General features: G+C 40.7%; 1 protein-coding gene across 2 annotated transcripts in view; it reads left to right on the top strand.

Moving 5' to 3' along the window:
- The window catches only part of RNGTT (RNA guanylyltransferase and 5'-phosphatase), a 347,964-nt gene extending 337,359 nt beyond the window's left edge, over positions 1-10,605 (top strand). For both annotated transcript variants that reach the window (XM_066605238.1, XM_066605244.1), the window contains 2 exons: positions 4,974-5,097; positions 9,898-10,605. In XM_066605238.1, coding sequence (XP_066461335.1) covers positions 4,974-5,097; positions 9,898-10,061 — 288 coding nt within the window. In that variant the 3' untranslated portion in view covers positions 10,062-10,605. The remainder of the gene's footprint in view (positions 1-4,973; positions 5,098-9,897) is intronic.
- Positions 10,606-12,929: the final 2,324 nt, after the last annotated feature.

Below are 12,929 nucleotides of genomic sequence, written 5' to 3'. Positions count from 1 at the left end.
CATATGCAGTTTTTAATGCCAAAGCTAGAACTGGTTACAGCTGGAAGGAGAAGTACATGTCATACTCTTATATTCCCCAGAGCTTTGAATCCACTTCGGGCTTAGTCCGGGCTCACACAACTGCATGTGCATTCCGCTTCCAGAGGCCTGCAGGAGATTCCAGCTGTGAGCCTAGCCATACCCTGCGTACGGCCACGTAATGTACTGCGTATGACTTCGTACTCATGCAGGCGGTCATTTGATGTTTGTTTATATTTACTCACTTAGTGATGACGCGAGTACCCGCAGCACCCATACAATGTAATTGCGTATGGTCTGTGGGTATATCCGTGACCATAGAGAACAATCGGCTCTATGCAATGGATTCCGCTGTAAAATAGAACATGCTGCATTCTATTTTCCGCAGCGGATTACGCAATTCCAACCCGCTACTATGAGCGGCATTGTGTAATCCAATATATTTGATTGATCTGCATATTATCACAGATCAAATGCTCACGGAATTTGCAATTCCTATCTGGCTGTGTGGGAACGGCGTTAGGTTAAGAAAAAAACTGCATCAAAGACTGCCACAAAGACTGCATGTGCGACTCTAGCTTTACACTAATTACAAGAGTTATCTCAGAGTACAAAAATAGACTTGCATGCTTGTAAAATTTTCCTTTGTGAGTTTTCATGTAAAACGTGTCTGTGACATTGGAAATTTGCAAATGTAGCAGAGCTGAAATTGTACTGTTTCTGTAGTGCATTGTGATAAAGGCCCATTCACATGCAAAGATAATCTTTCAAACAATTAAGATTTAGCGATCTTATTGCATAGTGTTAATGGCCATTAACACTTTATCATCTTCATTTGCATGTAAAATGGCCTCCAGGAGCTGTTTGTAGATCCCAGCCTGTGATTAATCACATGCCCAGCTGTGCACACAGCTGCATTGTTCTGCTCTTGACTTCCAGCAGATTACAATATTATCTGCCAACTACCGTGGAGATAACAGCCTGCGATCTACTGACGGATAAATGTGTTCACTTTATCTCTCAGCTGAATGATGGATTTAAGTTCACCTTAAAATAATCGTTCAAACAAAGTGCACAATGTCCTCGTTTACATGTAACGATTATCGCTCATTTTCAGTCGTTTGAACAAATTTGAGCCATAATCTTTACATGTAAATGGGCCTTAACAGACTTTGCTCTCTTGACAAACTTAGTTCTGTCACATCTGGGTTTTGCAAGAAATTGCAGTTCGGTATAACAAAACTGCACAGCTTATAGTGTTGCATCAAATGTATCTGATTATAGTAATGTATAGTATTACTATAAGATATAGTAATGTGTATACAGTGTATAAAATATAGCGAATAAATGATGTAAAGCTTCCATGTGGCCAAGAGCTGAAACTGATGAAAGATATTCCTGTAAATATCACTGCTCTCTGTAGTCGCACTACACCACATCCTTCTCTTATCACGACTTATATTTTTTCGGTGGCAGTAACAGTCTACATTGCATTCCATTTGTAAGAAAGGCCTGGCACGCGTGGGCTGTTTAATTAGTATTTTAGCAGATCCATTGTGTTCCTAATTGGCTTGAACACGTGATAAGCAAATGAAGCCTGTGAGGCCTGATAAGCGTAATTGTTCAAAAAATGGGTTTCACATGTAAAGATGGATTTATTAACAGTACAATGAGAAAGTATATTAAGTTTCTACAGTTTTGTATTTTCATGTGGTTTGTACAAAGAACTGTGTGGCCTGAAGATATCCATAACGATCCTTCTCCATTAACCTTTTATTAATTACTGAATAAGGCTAGGTTCACATCATATTTTGCCTCCACAATTTGCTTCAAAATTCCCCTGATGTATACGGCTAACGGGCCCATTTACTTTCATTAGCCAGGTTATGTGAAGATATGCCTAAAGACACTGTTTTTGGCCATTATGGTGGTATATATGTGCCTCAACTGTAGTAAATGTACAACTGTGCACAGTGTGTGATTTTAGTTTTTTTTCATGGTAGTAAGTCACTGACATAGAAAACCATATTGGCATATAGAGCATCCATGGGCATACAGTTTCAAACGTTTGTGAGATGCATTCAGTAGACTGTGTTTAATGCATCCGGTGAACATAAGGCCCAACAACTTTTAGCCTTGGTTGTACAGAATATTTGCAACTCTTAGTAAAAATAACCATGAATGAATGTTAACCATGTAATGGGGCATTATTGCTGAGCAGGGGCCTATGTGGAGCATTATTGCTGAGCAGGGGCCTATGTAGAGCATTATTGCTGAGCGGGGGCCTATGTGGAGCATTATTGCTAAGTAGGGGCCTATGTGGAGCATTATTGCTGAGTAGGGGCCTATATGGAGCATTATTGCGGAGCAGGGGCCTATGTGGAGCAGCATTGCTGAACGGGGGCCTATATGGAGCAGCATTGCTGAGTGGGGGCCTATATGGAGCATTGTTGTTAAGCAGGAGCCCTTATATGGAGCATTATTGCTAAGCGCGTGGGGGGGGGGCTTTATGGAGCATTATTGCTAAGTGGGGGTCTATATGGAGCATTATTACTCAGTTGGAGCCTATAAGGGGCATTATTACTGAGTGGGTGCACTTTTACTTTGTGTAACACAAAAAGTGACATTTGCTATGTGGGGCCTATAGGAAGCATAAAAAGACAGATAGGATCACTGTGTGGGTCACCTCAGGTGGCATTACTACTATCTGGGGTGCTATGGATGGGGAGATTATGTAGACTTTGGAAAACGAAGCCGAGTACCTGGAAAATTGAGATGTAAAAGATGTCAGTTTTCAAATTCTGCAGTGACAAATTGTGACCCAGAGAAGTCATCATGATGGTCTGGGCCAGATGAAGAAAAATGGAACGTGAACAACTCTAGCTGTACTGTAATCATTTATATAGTTTACAAAGTGCCTGTGTAGATCTAGTATAAACAGTTATTTGGTCACTGTATTGGAGTAATATTAACCTTTGTGTAGTATTTTTTCTAAGTTACACTCTGATGATATTATGTACACATGGTCCAGTTGTACTTTTTGGTCCTCATATGGTATTTTTATTGGTAATACTGATCTTTGTAGTGGTCTTTTTTCAGTGACCGTATGCTGGTATTAATCACTCTCTGATGATGATGATATGTGATCTTAGTGTGGCAGTATTATTTGCCTCTTATATAGTGTTGTTATTGGTAATGTTGGTCTTGGTATAATGAGTTTTGTACAGTGACAGTATGGAGGTAATTATACGGGCCATGATGATTTTTCGTGGTATTGTGTGTGTGATTATTTTTCTTCACATCTGCAAAAAAAGAAAAAAAATCTATATATATTTATTTTTTTAATAAACTTTATTACCATTTATTTTGTTATTTATGTAGACACACTGGGGACATTGAAATGTGGTGTTTGGTCTGCTCAGTATAGCGAACAGTTATTCTAAGCGTGTCTAAAACTGCAAAGCAATCTATTAGATTGTGCTGAAGCATCACTTAAGGCCAAATGCCCACGGACGGATTATCGTTGTGGAAATCAGACACCGTCCCGATTTCCGCATCAATGTCCATCCATAGACATGCTGTGTAAAGCGATTCTCCCCTGCCCACGAGCGGAAATCAGCTCACGGGGGAGAATCACAGCATGTTCTATTTTGTGCGGAAAAAAGTACGGACGACTTCCATTGTAGTCAATCTCGCGATATTCTGTGCAGTGGGCACAGCAGAAGTATCACAGAAATCCATGTCATACCTCAGCACCAACGCGGCGTGCGCTGCAACGCGCATGCCCGCCGGCCGACACTCTTGCGGCGGATCCGGAGAGGTGAGTGTGGAGTCTCTGAGGGGCATTGGGTCAGATTCCGCTGTGAGATTTCGCAGGCGGAATCCGACCCGGCCGTAGGCATGATCCCTAATAGGTATACAGCTGTGACATGCCTGGGAGCCTTTCCTAGGTCTCTATCTACCATGGTTAACCATTGGCACCCCACAATTACATTTGTGGGGGACTGATGGAGACATAGGGAGCTCCCTCTGTCTAATCATCTAAATATCATGGTTGCTATTGGCGTCTAGGGAGTTAAATGACAGGAATCAGAGTCTTTCTGATTTTGGCCATTACATCGAGAGCTAAAGACAAGCCAGTCTATGATGTTCATTTACATCATGGAGGCTTAGCGGGTTAGAAACAGTCTGCACCTTAATGTATACCTCCAGTCTTAACATGTCCTGTGATTAATAGTAGATTGCAGTAGCAAGCTGTGCATGCCACGTAGGCTTCTCCCCACCTACAGCATGCAGCCTTGGCCACTTTGATTTCCTAATCTGCCCCTGCTGTATGATGAATATCCGGGAACATGTTGCAATGACCTGAACAATGTGGTATTCCCCCTGAAGATTAATGGTATAACATGCATGTGTTTAAAGCTATGATCACCCTAATTTGTAAAATGAAGATACACATGGGTCACTGAATAGGTTGATTCTAGCTTCTTCTTTTTTTTTTTTTTTAAATAGCTTTTTGCTTGCTAATGACTGCCTGTTGAAGTATGTATAGATAGTTAATAATACTGATTAATTGCTATGGTCAAATGCACCAACTGTATAATCTGCTATTATTAGACAATAATACAAAGCCGCAGAGTTCTGCTTTTATCGTGTTTAGCAAACCATAGATTGTTGTAAACCAGTTACGTGTAAACCGAATCTGCAAAATCTCATCTGCAGCCTTTATCCCAATCTCGTCCATTTAAAGTAATGGCCATTAACCGTGCAGCTATAGACCTATTCATCTCTGAGCTTTTACATGCCCCGTGTCTTCCAGAGCTTCAGGCTTCTGCACCCATGCATCTTCAGCTCTGTTATTCTTGTCTTTGACAATTTAAGAGGCTGCAGAGCAGAGAGATCTGTAATGGTGAATTTCCATTTGAGACTACATTCTTTCTCATCTTTCTGAACAGGTGACAAGAGACTTAAAACAATATGACAATAAAATCATAGAGTGCAAGTTTGAGAACAATTGCTGGGTCTTCATGCGGCAAAGAGTTGATAAAAGCTTTCCAAACTCCTATGACACGGCTTTGGGTGAGTACAGCTTCTGTCTCAGAAATAACAATACTTAAACTGCATCTAATACCTAAACCACTGTTACTTTCATCTGCAATGAACATGTTCTGTATGTCACCTTAGTTGTGGGTTTGGTGGTTGTACATCTATATCTTAGGTTTAAAGCTCCAGCAATCCAACAGGGAAAGGTTCAATGAGCTCTATGTAGTGAACAGAGGCAGCAGCAGTGTCGCCAAATCTATTGAACCTCGTGATCATCTGGCGCTGCCTGGCATGGCATAGCTGCTGGGGCTGTATGCCCCTTTAATTGGAGCTCCTATAAATATTCCAGTTACAGTGAAAAATTGTAAAATAAAAAAAGTGAAGTAAAAGTCTTATAGGCATCATGTCTGACCTAATGGGGACATAATTATGTAAAAAAAAAATAAATATATATATATATATATGCGCAAATATAAGTTTAAAAAAACGCAATAGTCTTGTGTCATAGGGCAACTATGTTGACTGCAATGCAAACCATCACCATAGCTACTCCATAACCCAAGACTATATATTGTTACGCATTAAGATGAACAAAACCAGAACTGTAAATGTGAAAATATATATATATACATTACCTCTAATAAAACTGCAAAAAAGTATAGTCAGCCCTATATGTCGTGAAAAAAGCAGCAAACGTTATTTTTGTTGCTCAAGAAATAAAAAAAAAAAGTGGTCATTCAGAAGTGATACTTTTATGAGTTATTTAATTGTTTTGTATACATTGAAATCCTGTGCCTCATTTCTACAAAGAGATGCAGGCCAGAAAGTAAAACATTTGCCCATAGCAACCAGCCAAATATCGGTCTTACAGCACGTAGCAAAATGATTTGATTGGTGGTTTTGAAAAAACTGCACTTCTTGTAATGTTTTTTTTTTATATTTTCTTTTTTTAATATGAGGTGCAGTGTATATAAAGCTTTGTTCACATCTGCTCCGGATGTTCCAATAGGAGCCTCTGTCACAGTTTTCACTACATTTACCAGAAAAAAGTAGTGTATCATGCAGCAAAATGCCAAATCTCATAATGGAAACCTGTTGAACCCCCTTCATGAACAATGGGGTCCATCAGGTGCCTTTTGTGTCCAATATATGAAGTATCTGGCAGCACCATCATTTTCATTGTTGTACTCCTATAATGGAGCAGAACATTTGAAGTGTAAAAGGTGATGTTAGTGAGGCATAATAGTTAAAATTGTTTCCACCATTGATGCCATAGTGGCTCAGGCTATTCATAACTTTTTTCACTTAGTGTTTTTTGCGGTGATTCTTCTGGTCACAGCATTGTTCTTTTCATACTATGACATCCATTTACAACTGGATGCTAGGGAATCCTGATGGATCACATTGTTCCTAATGTGGTGGATCATGTTTCGAGCACAGCATTACTATAAAACAAATACACTTTTTTTTATACAGAACCAAAACCATTACAAAGGTAGACACGCAATATGCGTAGTAGCATAGAGTTGTGATGAAAGTTTTTGCCACTGCAGCTTTTCGTGACAAAGGGAAAAGTTCTGGGAGACACCTGCAGCAGACAAACAGTTGGCTTATGTTCAAGAAAAGGCTCACATACAGAGCATTTGTAACTTCTTCATACAAACATAAAGACACACTAAAAAAATGTTATTATTTTGGCTATATCCATAATACTTAAGTTCAATGTTGCATAGAAACCAATTTCTTTTATAGTACCCTGTATTTTTGAAAGTACAGCCATATTCTTGATATTTGTTTGTGTCCTAAATTATGGAAATCCCAATGGACCTCATTAACGCTAATGTGAACACAGCCTGATAGATACACATTCTTGGAATTAAAGACTATGAAAGGATGACTTATCACTAATCAATGATGGATTAAAAAAGCTAAGGCAAACTGATGTGAGATTTCATCAGTTTTGATAAGCTGCAGAGCCAATAATATACTACAAAAGATGCACACCCCTTAAAGACTGACTGCACTCTATTTTTTTAATGTACTAAATTGGCAAGTATAAGCATTTTTGCAATATCTTTAACAGCCTATCATGTAGATTTTTTTGTACAAAACGCCTATTCAGCTATACAGCTAGGTGAAGATGGTGCTGAGGAATCCATCTTCAGTTAGCTAACTTCATAGCTGAAGAAGGAGCTCCAGCTGTGCCTGCACTGCTCTCTCTAGTGCAGGCACAGCTGTTCCATATTACAGTTTATAAAGCCTGCTTTATACAGTATTTTATTGGTTTTCAACCATATTTCATCTGTGTTTCCCGTGATCTCTCTCCCAGCGGTGATGCTTTTATTCCTCTCCTTTCTCCACTTCTGTGTTGCCCCTCGCTGTGTAAGGAGAAGCTGTTCTGCACTGTAGACACCTTCTATCCTCACAGCACATCCATTCCCTGCAGAAACAATGCACTGTCAGTGTCTTAGTGGATCAGGTAGGTATAAGTACTACATGTCACAACCCAAGACACTGAGACCCGGAGAGTACATCGGTCTGGGGCGGGGGGGGGGGGGGGGGGGCATGCTGTAAAGGGGGGAGAAGCTGTCTGCAGAGCAGAACGGCTTCTCCCTAGAAAGTGGAAGAGGATAGAGCAGTGGAGATGGGATGGGAGCAATAAAAGCAGCAATGTTGGGAGAGAGATCACAGGGGCACAAACAAAATACAGAGTTGAGTCACATTATTATGACCACCAGCTAATATCCAGAGTAACTTGTGTGCTGCACAGACAGCAGCTTGACAGGCTGAGAGTGATTCAATAACATGTGTGGTAGGTATCCGTAACCATGCTGACTGCAGTTGATGGAGGGTGCATGGGGGTAGAACTATAGAGCAAACACAATGATCAATGTGGTCCCATAGATGCTCAATTTGCTTAAACTCTGGAGAATTAAGGGGCCAGAGAAATAGTCTTGATCTTGCCTATCCAATTTTTATCAAACATATCTAGCTATATGACATATCGCATTGTCTTGCTGGAAAATCCCATCTGCCCCAGAGAAGACAAACGGCAAGTGTGTGCCTCAACAGTATATGTTTGAAAATTAATAAAATACAGTATAAGGCAGGCTTTACAAATAAACTGTTATATGGGACAGCTGTGCCAACACTAGAGAGAACCGTAGATGCACAGCTAGTGGGTATTATTTTATCTTGACGCCACCGGAAGCTAGGGGTTTGACAGGAGGAACGCCCCTATCACACCCCCAGCTCCCGATAGGGTCAAGTGTGGAAGGTCCTACCTGCACAGTGTGCATTGATTTGTGCTGGCCCTGCAGCCTTAGCCTGAAGGTTACTTTGCTTATTAGGCGTACATTATGAACTGTAAATGCTGCCATGTTTCCGCAGTAACATGGCAGCATTCACAGTCAAAAATCTAAGGGTCGGAAGAACATAAAACTTCAGCCTAAGCCTGCAAGCCAGGCACAAATCAATCCACAGGCTGCAGGTAGGAGTGTGAGCAGAGCAGCTCACCCCCTTTGCATGTAAAGGTTAGAGTTGGCGCTGGCTCTCTGCTGCGTCCCGGCAGCCCGCTGGCAGCTCAGTGCCGAACACCACCTTAGTGGTCCCTGATGGCCGCTCGGCAGGACGGAAATTCGCCGTTGAAGGGAGGTGAGGGACGTGCTTCTGCAGTAGAAGTGCTGGGAAAGCTGCTGAAGGGAAATTTTGCCTGGCTGCTTTTTTTTTTCAAATTTTTTTTTAATTTTTTTATTTATTTTTTTTAATTTATTTATTTTTTTCTCAGATTCTTTACCTATTTATCGCTATGTAAATGTATTTAGGAATTGTTTTTCAGATATCCATATGCATACTTGTTTCTCTATCTGTCTGTTTTGAATCCTCCTGCCATAAATCTCTGTATGCTGGTTGTAACATGTGATGTAATTAGCTCTTGAACACACCCTCTATACCATCCCTCAACCATTTCTCCCCCTGACAAGCTAACATACACAGGTATCTCTCCTTTGATTTTAATTTGTATTTGGTCTATAAATGTCTTATGTACTCCATACCTCATAGCTGTTGACAAAGGCTTTTGCCGAAACGCGTTCAGCGTGCACTTGTGAGCTGTATGCTTTATTTTATTCAATAAAGAAGGAAATTTTTAACGGTAGCAGCTCCCCTCCATCTCTATTTTCTGCTGCCTAACATGTGCTGCGCTGCAACACCTACGGGAAGCCCCTTGCTAGTGGAAATGGTTAGCGAGGCCGGGGTGCACTTCCACTGTCACGGGGGCTCGCTCCAGCTAATCCTTAGTGGGCTTCCAGGTCCTGCAGCCAAACCACCTCGGCAGGCAATCAGAAACAGGGGGCGTCACCCTCCTGTCAATCTTGGCTCCACCAGGACTTCCTGGTGGCGTCAAGATACAATAATACCCAGCTAGTGCTCCTTCTTTAGCTATGAAATGTGCTAGCTGAAGACTGATTTCTCAGCATCATCTTCACCTAGCTACTTGGCAGAAGAAGAGTTTTGTACAAAAAACGTACAAAATAGACTGATAAACCGTATTGCAAAAATGCTTAGAATCGCCTATTCTGTACTTTTTAAAAAATACTGTTAGTCTTTAACTGTAATATTGTCAGAGATGGTCATTTTCCTATTCTCTGTGAATTCTGAAAGGAGTTCTGAAGTCTGAGGCATAGCTTAAATTGGTTATATTAGCAGGCCCACATCAAACTCTATGCAACTGCAACACCTTCTCTAGCAATGACACTCACAACCCCAGCATTGTTTGTCTGTTTCTGTGTAGTACTTTATTCATTTGACATTTATCTTATATTTTTTACTCTATAGCTGTATGTAACAGCATCCAGTATCCAGTAACAAAGGAAATACTATTCGAAGTAATCGATCGATGCACTGGAGCCAATCAGGGCCAAATTCAAAGAAATGCCTTGGATCCTGATGCTGAACTTATGCCTCCACCTCCTCCTAAAATTCCACGAGGTCTTAACTGAAAGAGAATTTTTTATGAAGCTGAAAGACTTCATCTCAGACAGGGGAAATCCTAAGAACTTGGTCACATTACATATTTGCAATAAGGACCTTTCTACACAAGAAGCAACTTTTTGCACACTGACATTGTAGCTGTCTTACAAGTACAAAGATTACTTCTTCCCAAAACGTGCATCAAAGACTAAGCGTGTCTGCTTTGAATCTTACATGAAAGTGCATAGAACCCAAAGCATTGCATTAGAGACTTTGAAAGACTTTATTTTTGCAAGATGCACTAGTAAGAACTATCAGATCAAGGAACACACCTTTTGTGTTTGCTTATCAATTTGTCCATGTAATAAAAAAATAAAGTTGCTTTTGTCCTTTCTTTTCTTAAAGACCTTTTTTTATTTAATTGATCATTGTTTAAGGATTTAATTCAATGTACTTTTCTTAAGAACTCCTTATTTTGGACAGAATATTGATGGGTCAAATATTTTGGCTGTATAGGCTACAACATTGTCTGGTTTTGCCTCTTTTAAATCCTGCTTCGAATTTTGAAATTAAAAAAGTGAAACTTTTGTATTCTTGCATGGACTTGATAGTATCTCATACGTATCATGTTCTCATTTGCCATCTCAAAATTCTCTATTTATGAAGCAATGAAGACCAAATTGGTTTAACACCTTTTTTTTTTTTTTTTTTTTTTTACAAATGCCAAATTTTTACATAGAGTATGTACCCATAATCTAATTACCTTAATCATAGCTAATGCACCACTGACAATCACTTGTGTTTAAAACACCCATGGCCAATGAAATGGTTACATGTAATGACCACTCCCATAAAAACTTTTTAACAAATGATATAAGGCGAACCTACAAAAAGGATATTACAGGGAACCTGTCTTTACCTAAAAGGACCATAAACAAAGTTTATGGATTTATGGGAAAGGAGCCAAGGAGTTTGGGGTTGTGCTTTTTATACTTACCTGACTCTCCATTCCCTCGTTGTCTGCTCTGGAATCTGGTGCTTGGTCCATGCATCGGACTCATCTCTGCAGTCAATACGCATGTACACCCATACACATAGAGAACAGTGTGTATGCACACACTGTGTGCAGAGCTGAGTCCGATGCATAGACTGAGCATCGGTTTCCAGGGTGGACAGCAAGGAAATGGGGAGCCAGGAAAGTATAAAAAGTACACCCTCGGACTCCACTGCTCCTTATTAGCCAATAAATTTAGTTTATGGTCCTCATAAGTGATGGAAGGTTGCCTTTAACAAAAAAAACAGGCAGGAGTGGATTGGCCATAGGCACTTCAGGGAGGAATGTCAGTAGGCCGGTCGGATTAGTGAGTGGATGAAATCACGTATTCACATATCCAGCATCCGGTAATAGAGAGTCTTATGCAGGATCTTGTCTCTCAGGGTATGGATGAAAGTAAACAGGTAATTGCCCAAGAATCTGGCAGAAGTGGTGATGCCCAGGGATGCCAGCGTAACCTATGAGCCACGGCTAATGTGATAAGGGAGAAGAGATGCATTGCTTTTTTGCAACTCATGATGAGCTATGAAGACAACTGCTGCCTGCAAGTCCTGTGAAGATCAAGAGAATACTAGAAAGCTCAGGCTCTTCTACAGTATAATAGATATGCAAGCTGTGCTTTACGCTGTACACTGATTTTCCACGTCAAATTAAAGGGCAGCTATATTTGTCATCGCTGCTGATTGAGTTATACAAGTCAGCAGCAATAACAGAGATAGTTGCCTGTAATCAGACCATGTCTTCATACTGTATAGTAGTATCTTCATATGCCACCATATCTTCTCTCATTCTCCTTGTTCCCCTCTCTCATCCTCTTCCTCAGCCTCCTTGTTCTCCTCTATCATCCTCTTCCTCAGCCTCCTTGTTCTCCTCTCTCATCCTCTTCCTCAGCCTTCTTGTTCTCCTCTCTCATCCGTTTCCTCAGCCTCCTTGTTCTCCTCTTTCATCCTTTTCCTCAGCCTCCATGTTTTTCTCTTTCATCCTCCTCCTTCACCTCTTTTTTCTCCTCTCTCATCCTCTTCCCCAGCCTCCTTATTCGCCTCCTCAACCCTCATGTTCTTCTCTGTCATCCTCCTAATTCTTCTCTCTCATCCTTCTCTTCAGCCTCCATGTCCTCATCTCTTATCTTTCATATGCTCCTTGCTCCTTATCCCCCTAATAGGGTCTAGCCACTGCTCTCTTTCTTCGGTGGCACAGACAACCAAACATACCTGGCACAGAAGGTTCCCAATCCATCCCTGACAACAGAATACTGTTCTAGTGGTTTAACACCTGCGCCCGGTGTTCTGCAGGAAAGGGGAATTAGAACAGCTCAGGACGGAACTAAACAGCGCCAAACGGACCCCAATGATTATAATAGGGTTCATTTGCTTTCCAGTCAGTTGTCTGGCTTTTAGCTGGAAGAAAAAGCACTGCTTTTATTCTGGTATTGTGAGCCGGATCTGCGATGGAACCTCAGACGAAAGGTCCCAACACAGATGTGAAACCACCCTTATGTAACCAATACTGAATCACTATAAATAAGTATGAATATCATATTAGAAATATAAAAAGCAAATGTTGTTCACAATATAGAAATTATTAAGCTGTTTTAAAATACGAGACATTGGCAGGAATCTAGGCTATTTAATAATACAGCATAATTTCTATTTTAAGATTAAGACCGGTTGGTGCTCTTGTCTGTAGATTAAAAATTCAGAATCATTCCCTGTCCCCACCGCCACCCCCCAGATTTTGGTTTCATAACCCCTTCTATAACTTTAATTTTGAATTGTGTGTAGAGATGAGTGAGCATACTCGTTAAGGACAAATGCTCGAACGAGCATTGTCCTTAGCGAGTACC

This window comes from Eleutherodactylus coqui, chromosome 1, assembly GCF_035609145.1.
Source record: "Eleutherodactylus coqui strain aEleCoq1 chromosome 1, aEleCoq1.hap1, whole genome shotgun sequence".
NCBI lineage: Eukaryota > Metazoa > Chordata > Amphibia > Anura > Eleutherodactylidae > Eleutherodactylus > Eleutherodactylus coqui.
Note: the sequence above shows the minus strand (reverse complement) of the source record. Positions and strands in the feature narration are given on the sequence as shown.